This window comes from Epargyreus clarus, unplaced genomic scaffold (assembly GCF_041222505.1).
Source record: "Epargyreus clarus isolate Ecla_fem2 unplaced genomic scaffold, WU_Ecla_fem_2.2 ptg000035l, whole genome shotgun sequence".
Taxonomy (NCBI): domain Eukaryota; kingdom Metazoa; phylum Arthropoda; class Insecta; order Lepidoptera; family Hesperiidae; genus Epargyreus; species Epargyreus clarus.
Window position 1 is genome coordinate 1,955,693 of NW_027332240.1, and position 25,454 is coordinate 1,981,146.

The window sequence follows — 25,454 nt, forward strand, 5'->3', positions numbered from 1 at the left end:
TTTGAAGTCGGTTAAAAATTCGCGTGCAGTCCCAGGACTCGTGAGGAAAAAGCTGTCTAATTTTCATGCTAAATTTAAAATGAGTTATCGCGTCGCGTACCTATGCTTTAAAGCCGCGTTTCCCAACCTGTGGTCCGCGGTCCCCTGGGGGTCTGCGAGTATATGTATGGGGGTCCGCGGTGTCATCTCCGGACCATACATAAATTGCTCATTAAATGCAAAAGGGCCGCAAAATGTAAAATCAGCAAACCCGTTTTATTAGCAAAACGTGATCTAAGCACACGTTATATATAAATCGGTCTTTCAAATTATGTTTTGGCTGGAATTGTTTTTTTTTTGCTCTTCATTTTAATAAGGGGGTCCGTGAAAAATGTGCTTGATTTCCTAAGGGTCCGTGGACTGAAAAAGGTTGGGAAACGCTGCTTTAAAGCAAAAATAGATTCAATGAAGTTTTTAATTGAGAATCTTGATATTGGCACACACACACACACACACTTAAATAAAAAGGGCACACTTTTATCTTAAGTGACGAGTTGTACAATTCCTAATACTAGTAGCTTTTTAAGGAATTTCTGTCTACTAAAATCCGAAATTGCAATGGTATTGACGGAAACGTAATTTATCGATGATCACATAAAAACTTATTAAAACTTAGTTTAAAAGGCAGTGCACACAAACAGTACGTTTTACTACACACGATACGAACGGTCGCGACACACCACACGACGTGTCGTCAAGCAGTTTATCTTGTTATGTCGTATAGAATAAAACTGCTTAAAAATTATACAATAAATAAGCGTATGCAAATATCTCATGAAAGACATGATGTGAATGTTGAAAATGACGTTGTAATATTATATAAATGTAATTAAGCAACATACAAATCCTTAATTATGTCATAACACAAATGCATGTCATAATCGTCTTCAGAATCAAACCCTATTCAAAATGTTCTAGAGAGCTGTTTTTAAAGTACATCATTTTTATTTATATGAATAGCGGAAATAAAATTAATTCAGAACATCGTTTAAGACGCCATTTAGTCACCAAATGGTTTATATTATGGAAACATATGTTACCTAAAATATTTTATATCACGGCGTGCGTAAATTGACGTTTTACGCACGCTTCGCGTGCGCAAAACCCCCATTTCCGACCCCGTAATATAAAATTTTATACAACACGCGGACGAAAAATGTTTTTCTGACTCGTGTGATTGCAGTCCTCGCCTGCGGCTCGGCCTGCAAACTCACACTTGTCAGAAAAAAATTTTTCGTCCTCGTATCGTAATGTACTATTTAAACTGTAGAGTCTTTCTTTTGACTGTTAGTAGTTACTACCGCCCATGGGCATCTATAACTAACTCGAAATAGAACAGAGATTCTACCTGAAGCTGATCACCTTATATCTGAGATACCTTGTAAAAGTTCAGCAACATGCATTTCCATAAAATAATTCTTTTCACACTAAATATTACTGAGTGGTCCCTAGTTATACATTATAGTTATGTTAACTTAATTAAGCAATTAGGCACATTTTCACTTAAAACAAAGATAACCGTATTGGCACACGTCTTGGTAGCGACAGTTTTTTGAAAACTACAATAAGCTACAAATTTACAAAAAAACATGCAAAAAAACATTCTAGTGTCTTTCGCAATACAATAATGTTATCCAAAAATGTAGATGTTACAATATTGAATATTTTTTCAAGATTATTTCCTTAGTAAAAAGTCCACTTACAAAAAATATTTTCAAAAAATCCTAGAAAAATTAGAAATTATGTTCACTCTTAAAATGGAAGTGCTCTTAAATACTAGACTATAGTATAAAATCAACAACATTATTGGCCCCAATTATTACAATGAGCGAAAACTATCCAAACATTATATTAAAACAAATAATCTCAAAAAATATGTACATTACATTAATAATCAGTTTTATTTTTTCATTTTGACATTTTTGCTATTATTATTAATTGTAAATGTAAATAATCCTAAACATTTCGTTGTGAGTTGAGCTTACAAAAATATAAACTACACAATTTGTTCATGTTTTTGAAGTAAAATACATACATATAATAAAGAACAAAATAATATGTTATATTGAATGCTTAGCACTTGTTACAATTATATTACTGACCGTTTATTTCACAAATATTTAGTATTTTTGGATATATACTTTACCCATATTTGTCTCTGGTGTATTTGCTGCAAAATCCGAATTTATTGCATTGAATCATAATACTTTTGAGCTTATTAGTCTTATAGGTTTGAAATATAAAACATTCTGTTCAGTTATTTCTTTCTCTTAACAAAGAGATTTAGCATAATAATGCCAGTCAAAATAAATGCAAATAATAAGTAGAAGTATTTCAGTATTCATCGTTATTGACGTCACTATATCAGACTTTTTATTATAAAATGAAAATTTATCATTTCATTTTGAAAGATTATTATTATTGTTTAATTTCGAATTAAACACTGTTTCTTATCCAAATTCTTGTTTTTTCCTAGTTTTCTATCGACTTAATATTTCACATTCTTACACATTATCTTTCAAGTACCATATTACTTCCTTTATTGTTCCAACTTTTCTTCGTCATCTTGTTGAACATTTCACTTTATTACACTTTTTTGACACACTTCACTCCGTCGGAACACATAAAAATCGGGCATACTGGAGGTAATAGCAATTTCCTTTCAGCACTTGACCACTCAGTCCAAATACACATAGAAGTTAGGGGTGTCATAGTACACAATGGCCAGTGCCTTGCGAATATTTCACTGTTTTACCTACGACAACACACTTCACTGCCTCCGACGAAACATAAAAATTGGGCATGCTGGAGCTCTCACTTTTTTATGTTTAACACACTGCACTGCCACCAACGGAACACACAAAAATTGGGCATGCTGACGCTTCTAGCCAGTTTCTTTCAGCGCTTAACCGCACTCAGTCCAAATACACATAGAAATTAGGGGTATCACAGTACGCAGTGGCCAGTGCCTTTCCCGCTGGTGTAGGTGCGCTAAAGGCCAGGTCCTGGGTGCGGAGGATGGTGCCGTGCAAAGCAGAAGCCCTCGCACAGTCCAGGAGGCGACGAGCGAGACCTTGCCTACGATAGCTGGCGTGCACCCAAATACGAGATACGCCGCACCTGGAAAATAATTTCTTGTTTAAAAGGCATCATAACTTACGCTCATTATCAATAATTAATCTATCCAATTTTTTACTTAACAAATATCGATATTTAACAATTACTTTATACAAAAAATTTACATATTTCGATCTTATATACCCCACCCAAATCTATCCAAATTTTGGATTGGATATTAATAATAGGAATAAATCCTTACATGCGTCAACAGCCGACGTTAGGTGTTTTTACTCCAATTAGGGATCGATTACAGATGTCCGAATCTATAGCGACTACTAGCAATTGAGTATACCTCAATGTCAAAAAAAAATTAAGAACGAATATATAAAGACGCCAACCAACAATCAAACCTAGGACACTATATTATAGACAAGTAAAGTTCCTTTACAGCCATCACCAGAGTTAATTAGATTTAATTTAGATTTCTGGTTTGAAGGGTGTGGTAAGGAAGTCATCCTTTTCCGAGGCGTTCCAGGTTAGTCCTCAGGTGTAGCGGCGCATCTGTAGCTGACCTTAGATAGGAATATGTTATCCTATCTGAGGGTTGATTACAGATGTCTATCGGCGGCAGTAGCCACTTACCCTGCAACTGGTGGACTGCAAGCCCGTCTTTTACACCTATATTATTTAAAAAAAAAAACAATATTATTTAATTTTATGATTGGTCCTATAATAATACTTACTTGACCGGATAATCTTCAACACTGCAGCAGTCCGGATCGCCGGGAAGCAGCTTGTATGCCTTCACCTTCGGCTCCACTATGAGACAGCCAACAATTTGTTTCTTTTCTATGTAGAGATAAGCCTGCAAAATATAACAAGTATTTTTAGAGACCGATATTTTTAAACTTATAAAAAAGTTTTCAAAGGTATGTGAAATCTACCAATTTGCACTTGGCTAGCGCAGTGGACTATGGCCTAATCCTTCTCATTCTGAGAGGAGACATGTGCCCAACAGTGCGACAGTAAACGGTTGATAATGATTATCTTGTATGTACAGATATACTCACAGTATAAACATGTGGTTCCCGTGGCAGTGCGTCCTCGTACCCTAGACTGGGGTGCACCACCCTGGCCAGTACAGACCGCACTCGCTTCCAGCCGGGCTCCGCCCCGCGCACCCTCAGGCACCGCCCTGTAGGCGTGCGCTCCACCACGAACTCTTCCTTCCACCCCTATACACATTACACAAAGGGTGAGAACTAGTACTGGATCAGATATGGCAGCACATGTGTCGTGAACCACACTGACAATTTTTTTTAAATATCTTACTACTTATAAACTCAGATTAGAACTCAGAAGAAATCTTTATCTAAAAACTAGAATCTAGTTGGAATCCAATTAAATAAAATCAATGTAACCAATGTGATTTACAAGACTGCTTACATGTCTTACAACATGAAAATTACCAATATTTTGACTACAATTACAATACCATTTTCAAGGGCTTGCCTAAATTATACTCATCTACTATTAGCTAAAAAAATATCTATAATACCCTAATAGAGTACATTTCTCTACAAATATTAAATAGAAAGCACAGCATATAACTCCTGCCTACCAAACGGAATGAAAATAACAATTTTGTATTAATACAAATCTACTTACATTAAACCTTAAAACATCTGTGGCATTGTGGTGTACCAAGTGGTCGTGTTCGTCTTGAGGATCTCCAATCTGAAAAATCGTAAAAACCTGTTAAAACTCTTCTAGCTATATTTACCTATATATGGATGTAGATAACATTTTATGATTTTTTTATTTCCTAGGCTTTCTAAAATTTTGCTCATATGAGTAATAAAAAGTTGTGTCCCTGTTTAAAATTGAATATTGGAGCCTCGCGAGTATAAATTAATACAATATATACCTACGAAACCGTTCAACACCTTCTTCTCCATAAGCAGCATGACAAAAAATTACCTACTCTAAAAAAATGTTACAAGTATTACCTGGTAAATGACACCACATTCATTACACTGAGTGGCGCCAAACTTGGTCTGTCCGGCGTCTATCACGTACTGGTCACTGCCAGTCTTGAGTAATTTCTTTTCCTTCTCTGACCCTGGAATATAGACATTGAATTATTGTTTTTATAGTTGATTGAATTTGTGATATTGTTTTTTTTTGCATTAATTGTATAATTTGAAATTAAGTGCACTAACGACTTGGGGCTACCTGTAATGTTAGTTTTAAGCTTATGTATGTATTAAATAAATAAAAATGTAGTTTTCAATGCTCATAGATTCACGTAAAGAATTGATGAAGGAATATCAGAATTTTCTTTTTTTATAACATCGGAGTAGCAAAGGCGCATGCAGTTCAACGACCCGCGTGGCGGAGCGGTCACCATACCGGTCTGACGCGCAGAGGGTCCCGGGTTCGATCCCCGGCCAGACAGATATCTAAATGATAAATTTAGATTTCTGTTTCTGAGTGTGGGTGTTTGTGTATTTGTCTTTGTCCATAGCACCCACGACACAGGGAATCCTAGTGTGGGGATGTGAGTGTAGAAAGCATTTAAAAAAAAAAGTTCCACTGACGGCAAGTGTTGACTGCCGCTGTTACAATAATAGAACCAACTCCACATAGAATCTGTATTTAAGATCGAATCCTGGGACCTCGCAAGTACAAATTAATACACACATGATTGAATCCAGTTCAATTGGTTGTGTGTGTATTAAGATGGTATGCGAATATGTGAATCAGTGACATCCAAAAAGTAATAACTGCTTCACGCTAGAAACATGATGGTGATACTTCTTTGGTGAAACCATATGGAATCTACCACAACATGATTCATTTTCTTATCCTAAAGTTCGAAAGAACATAAGTCATTTGTTATGTATAATCCTTAAGGATTAGTATGCCAATGTATGAAAAAATATGTATTTTCTTCAAAATATTCCTTTTCCATTAATTTGTCACATAGTATTACTTTCCAGGATTTCATCCTTACAAGCAACACTATCAGAAAGTGGAATAATATAGAGGGTGTATTTTTTATTAAATTGAACTCGTTCGATTCCCAGCTAGGGAAAAATTAATTTTAAGAAACTAATGATGCAGTTTTAGTTTTTATCTAAATCGGCCTCGTAACTCCTTTCAGCATTTTTCGCTAATCCTTATAGTTTCGGATATGGCCCTGAAGGCCCGTTTGAAAAATTCACCCTGTATATTAGTATTTAAAAGGTATTAACTTACCTTTAGTGCTTGGTGTTGATATCCCTGGGTTAGGTTTGCTGAAGATTGAGAACAGCTTCTGTTGTTTCTCACTGTTGCCTGACTCTGTGCCTTGAGGTGTGGATTCTGAATAAAAATATTGAAATTATGTCCTTTTGACAATATTCAGTGTAGAAAACAAAACTTAAGAAAAATATAAACTAGTAGACACAAAGACAGTCCTGATAAATTAAAATGAAAACAAACAATTTTAACAAAAGATATGTCTGTATAGTAATTTTTTCATAACCATAAATAACCATTTTCTAGCCGTATGAAACTGATTCGTAATTTTATGTGAGGTCTCCGCACAAAACCGATTTTTTTAGGGTTTCATAATGATCACTAAGGATCCAGTGTCTGTTTTAAGACAGCCTCCTGATAAACAATCTATTTAGATTATATAACACATAATTATTTTGGAACTAATAACTTTACTAAACATTGCTTTATAGTGCCTTATACTCTTGAATGTAGCAAGCCTAGATATTTTTGGCTAACTGAGCTTACCAGTTTCAGGTGCGATGGTTTCGGTGGAAGCCAGCACGGCCTCAGCATTGATGTTGTTGCACTGCGCCATCTGTAGTATCTGCTCGTCGAGCATCTTGAGTTCCCGCTCGATTTCATCCAAATCTGGAATTTCTTCTTGCTCTGAAATTGATTTTATACATGTAGACCATGCTATAGTCCGCGCCAAACTGCTAGTCCGCTCAGAACTTGTTGCGAGTAGGTGTAGTCATAAAATTTGATATGGCGACGCGACTCATTTCTATATTCAGAGCGGACTAGTAGTTTTGCGGGGACTAGACCTTCTTGGAATCTTTGATTCTCATGAGACACATGTCCATCAGTAGGACAATATGTTTAATGATAAAGAAATTCTTTCAATACATATAAATCAGTATAATCTGAAGCACACTTAAAAATACTTTGAACACTAGACTGTCAATATCAGAGATTGAAATTCTTACCATCATAAAAACTATTCTATTGCACCACACATTACACAAAACATTAGTATATTATATAAATATATGTTTGTTTCATTAAAATACAAAATACATACCTGGCACTACAGTTCCATCTACAAGAATATAACCTCCTTCAACAGGAAGAAAATGTCCATTCTTAGGTATGTTACCATGACTAGCTGAATGGCCTTCAGAATCTACCATCATAATATCTGATGTTGGTGACGACTGTGGCAACTCTACAGTCTGTGGCTGTTGTCCAACGTTTTGTGGCAATTGCAATGAATTATGTGGCTCAGCCGTTAAATTCTGAGGAGTTCCCAACTCAACGATGACGCTGTCACCATCTTGAGGTAGGTTTTGAGTAGATACAGGCACAGCCGTTACTGGCTCAAAGATCTGACTTGTTTCTTCTATAACCGTGCTATTGAAACATGGTAACACAGGTTTAGGGGTTTTGCTGTAAATTAATTCTGATACCGGAACCTCCTCCTCCGTCCATTGGCTCAATAGCGCGTCTATTGTTTGCTTCTCCTTATCAAATGGATCAGCTTTGTCTGTTACTAAAAGAAAAATAAGATTTAACAATTATTACAAATAACATATTTGGTATATATAGTCCGCGTAAAACTGGTTGTCTGCTCTGAATACAGAAATGAATCGAGCCGCCATAGAAAATTGTATGACTACACCTCGTCGCAACAAGTTCAGAGTGGACTAGCAGTTTGGTGATAACTATATTTAATCATTTACTTTTATTACAGAATACATACCATTTAACAGTTCCTGTGAAGAATTTTGGCTCAGCATAGAAGTGTCTTTATTTGTCGAAACATTTGAAATTGTACTGTTATTAAGTACACTGTTATTTGATTTGTTATAATTCGCGGTACCTTTCATGTTACTGAATTTCTTTTGTACCTTAGGCTTCCGAATTTTATGTTTCACACCCATATTGATCTGTCCAGGCTTCCTCTTACGTCTGTGTGAGTGGGATTGTGCGAACAGACGGCGGTTGTGTGTGTTCGTGGCTTCTATAGCATTAGATAACTTAGTAGTAAGACTGGTGTTAAGATCTGGGTTTGATTTGCCATAGAACGACTTGGCGGATAGGATCTCTTTCAGGCGCTCACTGTTGAAGAGAGACAGACGCGCTTTGGGTGCTACAGATGGATCTAATCTTGGGTACTTCGAAATTGGTCCGCTATCGGACATGCCATCATGAAGTCGTTTATGACTCTTCTCACTATCACAAGTAGATTCAGGACTTTCCTGAATTTCAACTACAGATCGACGGTTATGACTTATCTTTGGAGGAGACTTATTCTCTGAGGTATTATGTGGAGTCTTTTGCATTTGGGTTGGTGAGAGCATACTACTCATGTCCATTTTCGTCAAGCAAACGACAGCAGTCTTCATTGGCGTTATGTTTCTCTTCTGTTCAGTTAAAATACCCTTAAAGCTTTGAAACTTTGGAGTCAACTTGTGTATCCTACTCGACCGTCTAATAGACTTAGTTGGTGTGTTTTCCTTTGAGTCTGTGCCAGAATCAGTGTCGAAATTTAGGTCTTTTAAAGAACTGCTGCAGCTTTCTGTGTCTGCGATGAGGCTTGCTAAGCTCTTGCGAGCCCGGCTTGAGGTAGAGGAGGTTGTGTGCACACTGGCACAGGAGTGCGAGGATGATGGGGTCCCCGGGTGGTTTTGTAAGTGTGGTGTCGCTGGTGTTGATAGTGAGCCAGTGCATCTTGACTCAGGGCAGTGCCTTGTCTGGTACTTCTTCAGTGTGAAGGGAGATTTCATGAAGTTCTTCAGATCTTGACTCTCGATCAGCTTCTTTGAGTGACTTCTGCTTCCACCTGTTAGAAACAATGTTTATTATTCCACAAAGAACATATATAAAGAATTTTAACTTTACTAACTAGCAGTAGATGAACTTTAGCTATTTATTATAATTTACTTTGAAGAGCAATAAAACACTCTTTCAAGCTTAGTCTTAAGCAGTAAAATTGATTCCCATTATCATCTTTCACATTTATACCTACACTATTCCTTCTTTTTTTTTACTACTTAAAATTGGGTTTCATATTTATCAGGTGGACAACATACTTACTCACTTCTTACAAGCAAAAATTACAAATCATTGCTTAATAAATAATAATATTGATATGAACTGATTTCCTATGCATTTTATTTATTTATTATTTTAGCACACACAATACAGATACGAAAAAAAAATTTATTAAGCACTAAATCATACTATAATTTATTATGACAGAAGAATAAAACAATAAAAAATTGATAACTTCATTTACATGATGCAAGTCATATTCTACAATGGTGTTTAGTGTTTAACAATCAGGAATTATGTTATGATGATTGTTTTATGTGGATTATGCAAATGGTACTGTTAATTGTGGAATATTTTATGAATGCTTGAAATTACATTGAAATATATTTTTTAGAGGCCTACAGGGACATTTGCATTACAATTACAATAGTTTCTTTTTTACTTAATAAGATTTAATATGTACTAAAATACAAAATCAATATAAAAAGGAATATTACATTCTACCAATCCATATTAGAGTACCTACTCTCTAGTTGAGTACTAGTTGACTTTTGGGTGGTGAAATGAAAAATGTAAAAAAAAAGTTTTTGGAAATTGTAATAAGTGAAATTAAATAAATAGTTTATTGTAGAGATATATTTTTGTTATATTTACAATACATATTTTTAAAGGTATTCAAATTTTTAAAGACTGAACGAGCAAAAAAGTAAGGACAATAAAACTGATGGTAAGTGGTCATTGCAACCCATTTATTTGTACACAACTCCATATAGAAGGGTTCTGCCTGAAGTTGGTTACAGATGTAATACTAGTCCTGAAGACTAAGATGATCATTTCATATTATCATGTAAAATAACAGGCCTACAAATTTTTCCTCCAAAATATTTTCCTTCTACTGATTAAAATGAGATATGTGAAGTGATGTGTGAAGTATACTGTCCAGTTGAACTACATATATTGACTCTCAATATATCTGTTATCACATCCACATACTTCATAGTTACAAAACATAAAACTATATTATTTTGATGAGTTCAAATTGTCTGACCATTTGTGACCCATTTACAACCAATTATAGTAACTAGAACACTTGAAAATTGACATATAGTTTTACTGTAAGCTTTATATTGGAGTGTGCCACATTTGCAAAATCTATTTATTTGGCTTCAGTACGTTTGTCTTCACAAAACTCAAAGTGTTTGATAAATTGCTTTAGAATTTGAACATTATGTTGCATTTCTATATAAGAGTGATTTTGTACACTTTTTAGTCTCTAGTTTCCATGATATGTAGACTGAATCACGGCGAAGTGAGGACGGGTTTAGGCAGTCAGGCGGTTAGTTAATGTATACTAGAGGTATCCCTTCAAGCAGACAAAACTATTAAGTTAAGATTAAAACTATTACTTACGCCAAAGCATCCTTTCAGGAGTTCTGGGATTATTCTGGTCAGTTTCATCGCCGGAACTGGAATCGAGGGTGCTGATGATCCCCAAGTCACAGTCATCACTGTCACTCTCACTATCCACTACAGAAAGCCGTCGGTGCTTCGTCAGGTTCTCCCGCGAAGCTTCCAAATCCACCTGGAATAACCCCTTTTTGCGTTCCGACATCTTCGGTGTATGGGTATGCGGGAGACGCATAGAACGCCGCGGTGTCGTCTCAGCCATCTTTTCCACACTTTTCATTAATACTTTGCAACTAAACCGCCAATTATATCAACAAAGTCAAGCTGTACACATCTGCTCGACAACGCTACATGGCAGTATTCGTAACTTTTTGCAATGAAACAAAACGCATTTGACACGCAATTTGTGACTGAAAACTGTTACAATTACTATGTAACAGAAATTAACGGTTTATTCAATAAATCGTAGCAAAAAACATGCATCTAAAACTTTTTCCAACGTTAGCCAACAACCATTGTTCACACTTGTTTGGCGCGTAAACATCTGTCAGCAAAGGTGTTGCTAGCTATAAAAACAAGTCTAGGCGCGTGCCATCTTATCATAAGTGAATCAATAATATTTTTTTATATAAATCTGAAATGTACAAACTAACAAAAAATCATGTACAAATTTAAAATTTAACTCAATTTTGCTGAAGATATCTGCTAAAAAACAAATGTTATTCTTATAACTTACAGCAACACTTGATAGATGTAATATGCGCGGCTATTTTAAAGTGATACGTACTCTTTTTTTACCAAAAATTGCACCTGAATTACCACCTTTGTTTTTTCAACAAAATTTAATTGTTTTGTTTGTTTAATTAACTTGTTTCGATTGTTTTTGCTTCATCTTAACTTTTAATTAGCCTTGTTAATTTGCTATAATTAGTATGTAGGTATATTTATCACCTTATTTAACTAGCGCAGTTGAATTTTAAAAAAGGAACATGATGTACTCGTGTAACATTTTGCAAGTCTAAAATTACCTTCAAAGGCACCTTGACGCAGAAGTCCGCTACAAGTGCGATTGCGCCGACCTTCGAGAGGGCTGCGTGTAAACTGGCTGTATTGTTCATGTATCATGCAATGTAAACATATTTTAAAGCTTTAAAACTTTATTTACCTACATATTTAACGTTATCGCATGTTGTAGGTAGTAATATGGGAATGGTCTCTAGGATATTTAAGTGTATCTAATTGGTTTTACACTTACCTACTATCTGCGTACTATAGTTTAAACGTAATAATCTGAATATTGTGAATAATAATGTACTAGGTGCTCATAAATTCTAAATATACCAAGCGCATCAAAGCGTCTCCGAGTCTTATCTTTTAAGCCTGGGATTCGATATACTTAAGTATAATTAAATATTATTATTTTCTTTTTTTTTATTTATTTACAAATTTGTGTACACAGAAAACATAACAAAATACGGCATTAAAAAGAGATGTAGTACAGAGGACTACTTATTTCAACCTGAAATTTCTTCCAGCAGCCCCTATGGTTTATCTATTACCTTATCAAAAAATAACATGTGTTTTTGTGAAATATTAAGAGGAATCATGAGAATTCACTGATTAAGCAGACAAAGCTGCAGGCGTAATACTAGTGTCTCATATGTTCACGCTAGATTAGGCACCTACGACTTGTCCATTACAGCAGTGGTTTCCAAAGTGTGAGTTCCCTTGGGGGTCACAAAGCCTTATAAGATGGTCACGAAACCTTAGGATAAAACAAAATACAATGCAATACAATAGGAAGATTTAAGAAAAGAATTTAAAGAGAATATTCATGAATATAAGAATTAAAAAATAAAAAAAAAAATAAGCTCAGATTCGTGCTGCCCGGGGCGAAAGTTGTTGAAAAGTAGAAGGTTGACCGTTGACGTATTTGAAAATTTGTCACCTCCTTAACGTGCCACCCGGGACCACAAAATGAGTTTTATACTTCGTAAAAATACTTAGAAATAACGTGGATCGTGGTACATTAAAAATAATATAATAAATTTTATTAAGCACGTAACTAAGTCCCCACGTCCCCCCGGTCGATCTATGAAAAAGTTGGGAAACACTGGATCAAAGAAACTAACATTACCCCAAGGCTGGTACTGCCTTTAATTGATTGCATTTTTTCCCTCTTTTATTAAATTCTTGCATAGTACTTGATGCGTAACCGCAACCAGCCAGTGTTTTTAAAAGCAAACGCGGACCGGTTGGGTCATGCTTGGCCGAAATGTATTTCAAATGATAATCAAGAATTCAAAAATACTACTACTGTGATTTTATATATCTCGTAAGTTAGATAAGTACTTACTCATCTTGTATTAAAAGTTTATTTGAATAGTAAAAGTAGTATTAATTGTTAAGTAGCTAACGAAATACAATTTTTAAATACTGGCAACATTTATCGTAACGACGTTAATTAACGACTTTTAAGTTATTGGTGTAATAAAAAGTTTAGTTCCCATTAGTAAACAGCCAATAAATAGATGGATGGTAAAGCAGACACACTTGAAGGTGGTAGAACCCTTTGTGGTTCGACTCCGGCGGCACCTCCGCCACACCTATTTCTACCTAATAACAGCAGTGTTAGGCGCTGCTGTGTTCCGTTTTGAAGAGTGTGGTAAGGAAGACAGAATTTTCCGAGGCGTTCCAGCTTAGTCCTCAGGGGTAGCGGCGCATCTGTGGCCGACCTCAGGTAGGAATATCTAATCCTATCTGGGGTTGATTACAGATGTGCATGGGCGGCAGTAGTCACTTACCATCAGGTGGACTGCATGCTCGTCTGCTACTCCTATATTATAAAAAAAAACGTGGTTTTAGGTGGTAGAACCCTTTGTGGTTCAACTCCGAAGTTCATCGCCACATTTTTCTCTGTTTAATAACAACAATGTTAGACACTATTTCGCGCTTGAAAGGCTTGGTATGGGAAATATAGTTATCCGAGGCGTTCCTAATTAATCCTCAGGGATCAGCAACGCATCTGTGGCCGACCTCAGATAGTTATCTACTACTATCTGGGATTAATTACAGATATCCACGGCAGTCCTTTATAATATATTTAGATGGATTGCAAGCCCGTTTGCTTCTTTAATTTTATAAAACACAATAATAGGCATGATGACAAATTTTGAAAACCCCTTCTATAATGTACGTACATGTTTACTGATTCCAAAAATCGTATTATTTCGACAATAAATTCAGTATTAACGAAAAAATTAGCATAATTTTATATCTATCTTGAATTAAGCGCGAAAACGCCCGCGGGTGTCATGGCGTCCGTTGGTGACGTCACACTAGAAAATCCCATACAAAATTCCAAGCAATTCAGTGAAATACCCAAAAATGATGTCATTCGCGCCCCAATTAGCGTTTCAGACAAGATGGCCGACTGCAGTATTTTATACTTTTATTTTATTGAAATATAATAAATCTTAAAGTATTTTTTAAAACTGGGTCATTTTTGAGAATCCTTTCAATATAATGTGATTACCTACTTAAATAATTTATTCTTTGATTTTTTAATACTGTCATCATGCCAATATATTTTTAAATTTCCACACATAGATAAGTATAAGTTCAAGTAACACAGCTAGGTATAAAGTTGAGCACGCAACGTATCATGGGCAGGGACCATGAAATTTATGTAACCGAGTCAGTCGAGTAGAAATCTAAGTAAAATATATCATTGTAATACCAAACCTGTTCCAGCAATTAATTGTGGTTCGAGCTACGTATTATGAGTGCCTTTTTTATAATATAGGAGTAGCAGACGAGCATGCAGTCCACCTGATGGTAAGTGACTACTTCCGCCCATGGACATCTGTAATCAACCCCAGATAAGATTAGATATTACTACTTGAGGTCGGCCATAGACGCGCTGCTACCCATGAGGACTAAGCTGGAACGCCTCAGAAAAGTCTGTCTCCCTTACCACACCCTTCAAACCGGAACACAGCAGCGCCTAACATTGCTGTTATTAGGTAGAAATAGGTGTGGCGGTGGTGCCGCCGGAGTCGAACCACAAAGAGTTCTACCACCTTGAAATTAATTAATTACCTACCTAAATTAATTAGGATTTAGCCTTGGGGAGGGATTCGGGTTAATTAATTACACTTCCCCTTCCGAAATCTTAAGGAACTAACCGTTATTATCTTTGCCGTAGTCAGAAAGATAAATTTATATAATTAAAATAAAAATAATTTGTAGGTGACAAGAACCGTTTGTGATTCGATTCCGGCGGCACCATCGTCACACCTATTTCTGTCTCATAACAGCAGTGTTAAATGCTGCTGTGTTCTGGTTTGACGCGTGTGCTAAGGGAGACATACTTTTCTGGGGCATTCCAGCGAAGACCTCAGGGGTAGCAGCACGACTGTGGCCGACCTCTAGGAATATCTAATCCTGTCTGGAGTTGATTATATGTCCATGGGTGGCAGTAGCCACTTACCATCAGGTGGACTGCATGCTCGTCTGCTACTCATGTATTATAAGAAGAAACTTAAGCAACCGATCGTGATTATCTTTGTACTAGTCAGGGAGAGAGATTTGGGTGTTCAAGTCGTCCGCGAAAAAATCGTCATCTTATATATAAAATTCTCGTGTCACAATGTTAGTTACCGTACTCCTCCGAAACGGCTTTACCGATTTTCACCAAATTTTATATGCATATTCAGTAGGTCTGAGAATCGGCTACTGCCTACTATCTATTTTTCATATTGTGTTGTTAGTCAACTGATATTCTTTTCCTCGAAAAATTATAATAAATACTTACCTACTGCGAAAATACCTACTTATGTATAATACTTATGATAATGTATATAATATCGTTAACTTTTATTAAGTTTTTCGTCAAGTTTGTTTTGATCTCCGATAAAAAACAAACATGACGATTAATATCTGTCTGTCTATGTCATTTTATGTCACCATCTCTTAATCAGGCAGATCAGAATGTTTTATTCGAAATATTATCGATATATCGATAGCTCTATTATATTATTATTTGCCGCGTACGTGCAAAATGTGGAATGAACTTCTCCTGAGCTATTCCCTCAGGACTATGACATGGGGCTCTTTAAGAGGGGTGTAAAAAGAGCTCTCCTTCAAAGCCGGCGATGCATTGGCGACTCCTCTGGTGGCGAAAATATCCATAGGCGACGGTGACTGCTTTCCATCAGGTAGCCTATCTGCCGTGAAAAAAAAAGCTCAATTTTTTTTGCAAACTTTCTTGTTCGTATAAAAAGCGGCAAATTTAATTTTTCAATTTCAGTCTTTTAACATGAAGCCTATTTATTTCGCTATTTCATTCAACAACTCGTACCTACTCAATATCGATAAAATAAATATTATGTAGTCGACATATCGTTGTACCTCACCTGTACCTTTGAACAATCCATATTGGAACAACCGTTTGTTAGCAATATCACAGTATCCTTATACTGTGGCAATATAGTCAAATTATTTAATTATAGTATTATTTTAATTAATTATTTTGTGTTATTTTCATGATGTCTTATTTTTTTAATAATAAGTGCCCATTTATATAGTCACTGGCTGTATGGGTTATAAGGTAGTGTGCATTAGCATAAAAGAAAGAAAAAGAACGCGCTTGGCGCGAGACTTGTATTTTACGCGGGAATAATTGTAATTGGGACCCATATTGGACCAAGAAAATAGTTTATGTTATTACATTGAAGTACATTAAATTCTAAGCCTCCTCTGTTTGTGGGAAGTGACCAATTCCCAGCAGTGGGCCAATCCACTTGAGACTTTATAGTCGGAGGTTATCCTCGGTTGTATATAAGACTTAAACCATACACATCACAAATTTATATAATTTTCAAAATAAAAATAAAAAGTACTTAATGAATAAATTTAAAATTATTAACCTTACTTGGGTATTTCGCAAAAGTAATTGAATATATTTAAGTAAGATAAATGATCGCAGCCTTGGTTTTTACATCACTTATAATTAATTTAAAATAATTATATATCCGTGAGCTAACGACGCCAGTCAGTACGTGGCATATTTAAATATAATGTTATTACAAAAAGAAATTATTTTGCGGTTTAAGAAGCTGAAGAATGAATGAATGAGAAGGAATCATAGATTAGTAAAGATTACTCACTCCTAACAAGAAAATGTACCCAGTTTTGAGAATTGAAATAGTTGCGTAAAAAAGTTTTGCCACGTCTCCGTGCTAAAATGTCCCTAAAATATTTGAAATAATTATTTATTTAGTAAATTACGCAGTATTAGTTGTTTATTCGTAAATTTTCTCTAAAAATGTTTCTATTTCACAAAAATTAAAAATAAGAACTTACTAATAAGCCATTTCTGGCTTCATTCAATGTCAAGGCGGCGAAGTATCTTTACTAATCTATGACTGGAATAAAACTATCAGAAAACGTAATATAACTAATCCTGATGGAAAAGTTTAGAATAATTTCGAATAAAGGTGGAGTCTGAATGGGATACTTTAATCGTTTTGGTGGGTTTTTGCCCCGTCGAGACTATAATTACCTATAGTGCCTGCGCTATAAACGTTGACAATTTCTACTTACTAAAAGTTGTTAAATTACAGTTTTGGTAAACGAAAATTGAATACAGTTTGGTAAGCGAACTTGCACATGGAGGGGTTCCGTACTACCCAATATTCATAATTTCTTTTTTTAGTTTTTGTTAAGTATCATTGCAGGATATGAGGATGAGAATGATGATAAGAGGATGAATCCATTTTGGAGTTTCACATAAAAATCTGTACCAGTTGTTAAGAGACCTCAGTCATCCACAGTATTTAAGGTTGACCACAGCAAAGACCTTACTATTTTTGCCGACTAAATTGGAACGCGTCGTAGCGTCTCTTCCGTACTACCCCCGTCAAGAGTTTCAATTCAGAACACAGCGCTTAACACTGTTAAAAGGCATGACAATAATCTCTAGGGGCTTAAGGGGGGAGCGGAAGGGGCGGTCCGCCCCGGGTCCCCGATCCTGGGGGGCCTCCAAACACAGTTGCTAAAAGATCGTCAGAACCAAACAATCTATAAAATTTGTATCAATCAGCGAAAAAAAAACAAGTCACTAAATCACAGGGGAACTTTTTACTCTGGAGGCCTCCATTCAACTTTCCATCCTGGACCTCTGAAGACCTTAGTCCGCCACTGACAATAATACTACGGAGTTGAACTACGAAAGTACAAACACCATCATCATCATCATCAACCCCACTGCTGGGCACGGGTCTTCTCTCATAATGAGAAGGATTAGGCCATAGTCCACAGCGTTGGCCAAGTGCGTATTGGTAGACTTCACATACCTTTTTTTTTATAAATCTCTCAGGCACGCAGGTTTTCCTTCACCGTTTAAGCAAGTAATAACTAATTTCTAATACGCATATATATTTTTTTAAATCAGAGGTGCGTGCCTGGGATTTGAAACTCGGCCCCCTCGAGAGGCCGAGATTCTTAACCACTAGGCTATCACTGCTGTAAAAAGTACAAACACCTAGCGATGCGTGGAATCTGATTGATTATCGTAAATGATACATACATTATAAGGTTAAAGATCTGAATCTTATTAGCTAACTGCGTCTATCTGCGTCCAATCTTTATGAATCCATTGAAATGTAAATCGTCTGAATGGCTAGGCAACGCGCGCGACCTAAAGGCGTGCGACTATCTCGTTGAGACAAAAAATGCATTTGTTTTGGAAATAAATTAACCACAAAAGAAGCGTGTTAAGCTTGACACTATACCTAGGTAGTGTGTATTTTTCCCTGTAGTCTGAAGACCAGAATACGACCAATGTGTTCCTTGCCTATTGTAAGTTGCGACTAAAAGAGGGAGGGTTGCGGTTGCCAAGAGTGGTATGCCCGCAGCAAACTCGGATAGGACAGCGGTGTGAGTACTTACCGTCATACGTAGGTACCTGAAAGAATGGGTGAGAAGAGCGCGAAGCCCGCTTAGTGTAGGCGATACAAGAATCTAAATAAAATGATTTTTTTTTCGCCGACAAATTTCGGGAATAAGTCGATTTTCATGTTGTAGACTTCTTCTTTAACAAAATTACATCTACATAAAGGTGTTTAGACGATGTTTCAAGATTTAGGTATGTCATATTATTGTGTTGTATATTTAAATAGGAATCGGTAGTTAAAATTCATAAATAATAAAATCTATACGTAATAGGCATACGAAAATTATATAGTAGTAAAATAATCTGGTAGGTATATAAAATTTAATTTATAATTCGTGACTATACATACAGGCATTGGCCGTAAGCCTGGACATCGCTAAGGCCTTTGACCGGGTCTGGCATAGGGCCCTTCTCGCGAAGTTACCATCTTACGGTCTTCCCGAGAGGTTGTGCACATGGACTGCCAGCTTTCTGTCTGAGCGGCATATTAAGGTCGTAATTGACGGGTGCTGCTCAGACACGAAGCTCATCAACGCTGGCGTGCCCCAAGGGTCTGTATTATCTCCCACGCTTTTTATTCTGCATATCAATGATATGCTGCTAAAAATCGGTGGCATTCATTGCTATGCAGATGATAGCACGGGAGATGCTGTGTACACAGGCCGTGCGAACACCTCTCGGACATTCGTGGAAGAAAGCAGAATCCGACTTGTGTCTGAAATCGAGAACTCTCTGGAGCGGGTCTCGGAATGGGGTCGTCTTAACCTTGTTGAGTTCAACCCCTCGAAGACACAAGTCTGCGCGTTTACCGCTAAAAAAACCCCATTCGTCATAGCGCCTAAGTTCCAAAGTACCCCGCTCACCATTGGTAAAAGTGTAGGGATCCTGGGAGTCGACATCTCGTGCGACGTGCAGTATCGGAGTCATTTGGAAGTTAAAGCCAAGTTGGCTTCAAAGAAACTGGGCGTCCTAAACAGAGCCAAGCAGTACTTCACTGGGGGGCAACTCCTGCTGCTTTATAAAGCGCAAGTGAGGCCCCACATGGAGTACTGCTCGCATCTCTGGGCAGGGGCACCACAATACCAACTTAACCCACTTGACTCCGTACAGAAACGCGCGGTGCGAATCGTCGATGACCCAGTGATCTCTGATCGGTTAGAACCCTTAAGCCTTCGGAGGGACATAGGTTCCCTCTGCGTGTTCTACCGACTTTACAATGGTGAGTGTTCTGAGGAACTGTTTGATCTGGTGCCTACGTCGCCTTTCCTTCATCGCACCACTCGCCGAAGGATGAAGTTCCATCCACATCAACTGGACCCGTGGCGGTCCTCCACGGTTCGGTTTAATAGATCATTTTTGCCGCGTACGTGCAAAATGTGGAATGAACTTCCTCCTGAGGTATTCCCTCAGGACTATGACATGGGGCTCTTCAAGAGGGGTGTAAAAAGAGCTCTCCTTCAAAGCCGGCGATGCATTGGCGACTCCTCTGGTGTTGCAAATGTCCATAGGCGACGGTGACTGCTTTCCATCAGGCAGCCCGTCTGCCTTATCGTTAGGTTACATATAAAAAAAAAAAAAAAAAAAAAAAAAAAACATAACTTCGTGAATAATCGCATGGAGTATCAGTAGCACTACCATGAGTTTACAAAAGTATTACTCGCTAGCGACTGCGTAAAATAAATGTATGAAAAATTGTACAGCGCCTCTGGTGGTTACTCGTAGAAGTAAAATCCGTAGTGGCGTAACTCGATACGTAAAAAACCTATCGAAATCAAATCGCTAGCGAATGTCATTATGATCTATTGCCATACAAATTCGGTCCCATGAGTCATTAATTTGACAGACGTTGTCAAGAAATACCGTAACGATAGTAGTTATGTTATTCACTAGCAAAATGATAATAGTTTTCTATTTACAATTTCTATAGTGGCGTTTCTATGCCAACTCATGGTAGTGCTACTGTAATACCTACAGCTACGTAGTACTATCAAGTATTCTGTGCTTTTGCTACTAACATCAAGTATTAACACCATTACCTACACATTTTGTCCTACTGATGGGAACTTTTCTTCTATCAGAATGAGATGTGTTTATTTATTTACTTATTTATTTATTTATAACATAACATAACATAACATGTAATTTACAGGCTTAACCTAAAACATTACGTGTTCAAGAATACTTTACATGCATTTATAAATCTTGTAAGGTTGTCATGAAATATGTCAACATCAGGCATCTGTAAAAGCAGGCGATTGATTAGACCAGGCGCAGCGCAGTGTGGTGCGGCGGCTGTGCGGTGCGTGCACAGCAAACGTTCTGCCAACAGACGGCCAGGCCTTCTGCCTCCATACCCTCCACGCATATACTGCATCGGAACCTCTATACCACATTTGACAAGTGCAAGTGGATTATCAATTTTGTTATTAAGTAACAGATAGAAATGCACCATTATTTAAGCCGTAATTGTCCGTTCTAGCCAGGATTGGTACACTTTACACATCTTTGAGGACTTTTTTAGAAGGCTCTCAGATTAGGCGTAGGTTTGCTCACGATGTTTTCCTACGCCGATTAAGCAAGTAATAATTGATTTCTAATACACTCATCATTGACAAAATTGAAGTTCGCTATTAATTATCATATAATTACCTACTATCTAGTAATTTAACTCAAGTCATTTGTCTTATTTCGTTCAAGTATTCAGTTTCAACAATTCGATTAGTAAATTGGGTCGTCAGCTAACGTGAAACATTTTATATGTGACATGTCCCACAGACTTATCCTTGCACTGGGTAACCAGCTTCGATCAAGAATTCAAGTTGGTATTGATCGAAGGTAACCTGAGGGCCGGCAGTATTTCGCCCAAAAAATTAACCCCTACAACGGGGAAACGCTGCCAGCGTTCTGAGAATTATGTCACAAGAAAGTGTTTTGGACGACGTCTTTATTTTATAAGTTATATTTTAATATTATTTATATTTTAATTTTAAAATTTAAGATGATCGTTAGTTAAGTTCGATTTTAATATTCTTATAATAAAATAAACAACATAACGATTAATAAATATACTTTCGTTTGTAAGCAAAAATCTGTGAAACTAACTTCCTAGTAGTGAACATTGATATATGATACTTAACTAATTAAAATGAGTCTTATAACAAAAACTTTTATTTATTATAAAAAACTTGGATTGTTTAACAAAAACTTAGATTTAACAAAAGGGGCCTCGACGGAAGACGCTGGCGCGCAGACGCATTCACTCGCGCGGCTCCAAAGCAACTCCGCTTTATTCTCAAAAACACGGCGCAAGGCATAAGCTCAGGCGCATGCGCGGTATCCTTGCACATCGTACGATCGCTCCTGATTGGTCAGGCGCCGGCAAGGACATCGTACGATGTTTGGGGATCCGTCGGGCAAATCGAACCTTCTTTTTTTTAAAATAATAAAACCGAAAAGTGTTCCCGCGCTACATCCTCCCCCTATAGCCCTACTTAGCGCCCTCGCAGTTGGGCTAGCATTCCGCGATTAATCGACGAGGCCTACCGCGCCTACGCTTTTCCCTCACTGGAGGTTCGATTGGACCTACAAATGGCGTTAAATGCGAGACGTGATATCTACCTATCTCATCATCGCTACGCGTACTTTGTAGCACGTAGGATGTGGGGCTTACTTTACATTTGATTTTGTATGGGCCGTCGCGACGTGGCACAAACTTCACGGACTGTCCGCGACCTACCTCGTTCTGCCCCTGAGTCCTTAGTAAAACTAAATCTCCCACTCGATACGCGGGCGGCGTCCTTCGTCCCTTATCAGCGTTCCTTTTCTGGGTATCCTGCGCTCTCTCATGGGTATCTCTGGCGTCTTCCAACGTGCAGGCTATCCTCTTCAGGTATGGAGTAATAGCTGGCACAAAATTATCATTCTCAACGATAACTCTCATATCCGACGCAGAATCTGATGGTGCTCTCAGCTCTCTCCCAAAGGTAAGATAAGCTGGGGAAAATCCGGTGCTAGCAGTGATCCCAGAGTTCATAGCGAACCTCACCGACGCAAGATGCAGATCCCACGTAGAATGGTCTTGACCTACGAGTATGGCCAGCTGAGGTTTGAGGTCTCTATTTTTCCGCTCAACCGGGTTGGCTTGAGGATGATAATATGGAGTGAGTGACTGAGTTATCCCCAACACGTGACAAACCTGCTGCATCACCCCACTCACGAACTGCACACCATTGTCACTGATTAGACGACGTGGCACGCCATACCTAAGAAACACCTCGTTGGTCAAAGTTAGAGCGCACTCGGCGCTGGTGGCCTGCTGCAGTGGAAAAAGTTCCACCCAACGTGAACTTACATCTTCCACAATCAGGATCCATCGATTCTTCCTAGACGTCTCAACGAGGGGTCCGAAGAGATCCACAGAAACTACTTCGAATCGTCTGGACACGGCCGGAGTTTGCAACAATCCCGCCGGCTTCCTGTTATCCGCCTTATATCTCTGGCATAGTGTACATCCTTTTATATAATTAGTCGCAAATTTGCGCATGCCGGGCCAATAAAACCGCGCGCGCACTCGGTGCAATGTTCGCTCCACACCTAAGTGACCTGCTGTAGGTGCATCATGTAAATCCTCCATCACTTTCGCGCGCTCATGCTCTGGCACTACTAGACACGCTTCTTCATCTTCGTCGGACTCCAAGCTGTACCTGTATAAAATACCGTCAGATATAGTGAAACCTTTATCTGACCAGGGTCTCCCCCTTGAGGGTTCGTCAGCTTCAAGATCGTCGATGATCTTGCACACCTCTGGGTCCTTTCGCTGGTTTTCACGGACGTCAGCTTTGCTTCGCCTCGGCATATCTACAATTGCCATATACATATCGGAGTCCGGGTCTTGCGCACATGCTGGACGTGACAGCGTATCTGCCACTACGTTAGACCGACCGGGCGTGTATTCGATGACAAGGTCGAACTCCTGCAACACCAGAGCCCATCGAGCCAGTCGTCCGCACGGTGACCGTTGGCTCATAAGCCAGCGTAGTGGCTGATGATCTGTCCGAACAGTAATCTTCGCTCCTTCTATATAGCCACGGAACTTACCTACAGCCCATACGACCGCCAAGGCCTCGCGCTCTGTCGTCGAGTAATTTCGTTCAGCGCTAGTAAGGAGTCGGCTCGCATACTCTATCGGTCTTTCGTCAGGGCCCTCCCCCTGCATCAAAACCGCACCTAAACAGTATGCACTGCTATCTGTGCAAAGAATAAAAGGTTTCGTCTCATCTGCTTGTCGCAGAATTGGAGCACTTACCAAAAGATTTTTAATATGCTCGAACGCTTGTTTTTCTTCAGCACCCCACTTCCAGGAGCTGGTCTTCTTCAATAGGTTCGTGAGGGGTCTCGCCACCTCTGCGTAATTATTGATAAAACGACGAAACCAACTTGCAGTTTGTATAAAACACTTTAACTCTTTGACATTATTTGGGCTTCCCATACTCTCAATCGCAGCAGTCTTTTCGGGGTCCATTTGGATACCTCCCGGAACGATTACATGGCCCAAAAACTTTACCTGATCACACGCGAAATGGCTTTTCTCCCTGTTAACACGCAGCTTGAACATTTCCAGTCGCTCGAAAACCGCTTCCAGATCTGCTAAATGTCTCTCGAAGGGCCCAGGAGATAGTACTACCAAATCGTCCAAGTAAGCAAATAGTTCAATACCTTTCAGGTTAGATCGAAAACGATCAATGAGCCTCTGAAATGTAGCTCCTGAATTACGCAATCCCATTGGCATACGTTTAAACCTATACGTACCTAATGGACTCGTAAAAGCTGTCTTGTCTTGATCTTCAAGTGCCACGTTCACCTGATGATATCCCGACCTTAGATCTAATGTCGTCATGAAATTACTAGTCTTGGCTGCATGCAGTATGTCTTCCATGCGAGGGAGCGGGTACCGGTCTGGCTCGGTGACGGCATTGAGTTTCCTGTAATCAATACACAGTCTCCATCCACCCCCTTTCTTCGATACTAGTACGACATTAGAGGCCCAAGGGGACTCACATTCCTCGATGACGTCATCTCGAAGGAGCTTCTCTAGTTCGTTCTGTAGAGCTTCTTTCCTATTTTGGGATAAACGATATGGCGGCGACGCGATTGGCTCCTGGTTTGGCTTTACCTTTATATGATGTACTGCGAACTCCGTTGCAGGTCCATTCAGGGCGAACTGCGCGGTTCTTCGCTGTATAAAATCATCTAAAGTACGTCTCTGCTGGTGAGTAAGTTTGATTCCCTCATCGGCGCGCAAGGAGAGATCTGCGGAACTGGCGAACATCAATTCTTTCGCGGGGGCGTTCCGCGAGTGCTCTTGCCTAAAATAATAGTGACGATCGGGTTCGTCCGCGAATGTCCACTTACCCTGCGCAACGTCCATCACTATACCCGCACGGGACAGAAACTCGATACCAAGGAGTGTCCTAGTATTATCGCCAGGCAGTACCAAAAAATCCGTCTGTATCTCGCGACCTTCTACGGTCACTGTAACGCTGGCTTCCAATAACTCCCGTTCTACTCGAGAGCCATCTGCTAAACGTATCCTATATTCGACATTCCTAAATTTTATGTTAGAGTCTAATAATATTTTATACAGGGACGGACTGGCTATGCAATGTGTAGCACC

General features: G+C 38.4%; 1 protein-coding gene across 1 annotated transcript; it reads right to left on the reverse strand.

Annotated features, from left to right (window-relative positions):
• Nucleotides 1-2,515: 2,515 nt before the first annotated feature.
• On the reverse strand, nucleotides 2,516-11,375 carry eco (Establishment of cohesion). Its single transcript, XM_073091960.1, has 10 exons — nucleotides 10,828-11,375; nucleotides 8,123-9,205; nucleotides 7,445-7,912; nucleotides 6,889-7,029; nucleotides 6,361-6,465; nucleotides 5,109-5,221; nucleotides 4,768-4,836; nucleotides 4,170-4,334; nucleotides 3,843-3,964; nucleotides 2,516-3,159 (listed from the first exon to the last, which is right to left on the reverse strand). Exons 1-10 carry the CDS (start codon nucleotides 11,102-11,104, stop codon nucleotides 2,955-2,957), a joined length of 2,748 nt encoding a protein of 915 aa, XP_072948061.1. The 5' UTR covers nucleotides 11,105-11,375; the 3' UTR covers nucleotides 2,516-2,954.
• Between the last annotated feature and the right edge of the window lie 14,079 nt (nucleotides 11,376-25,454).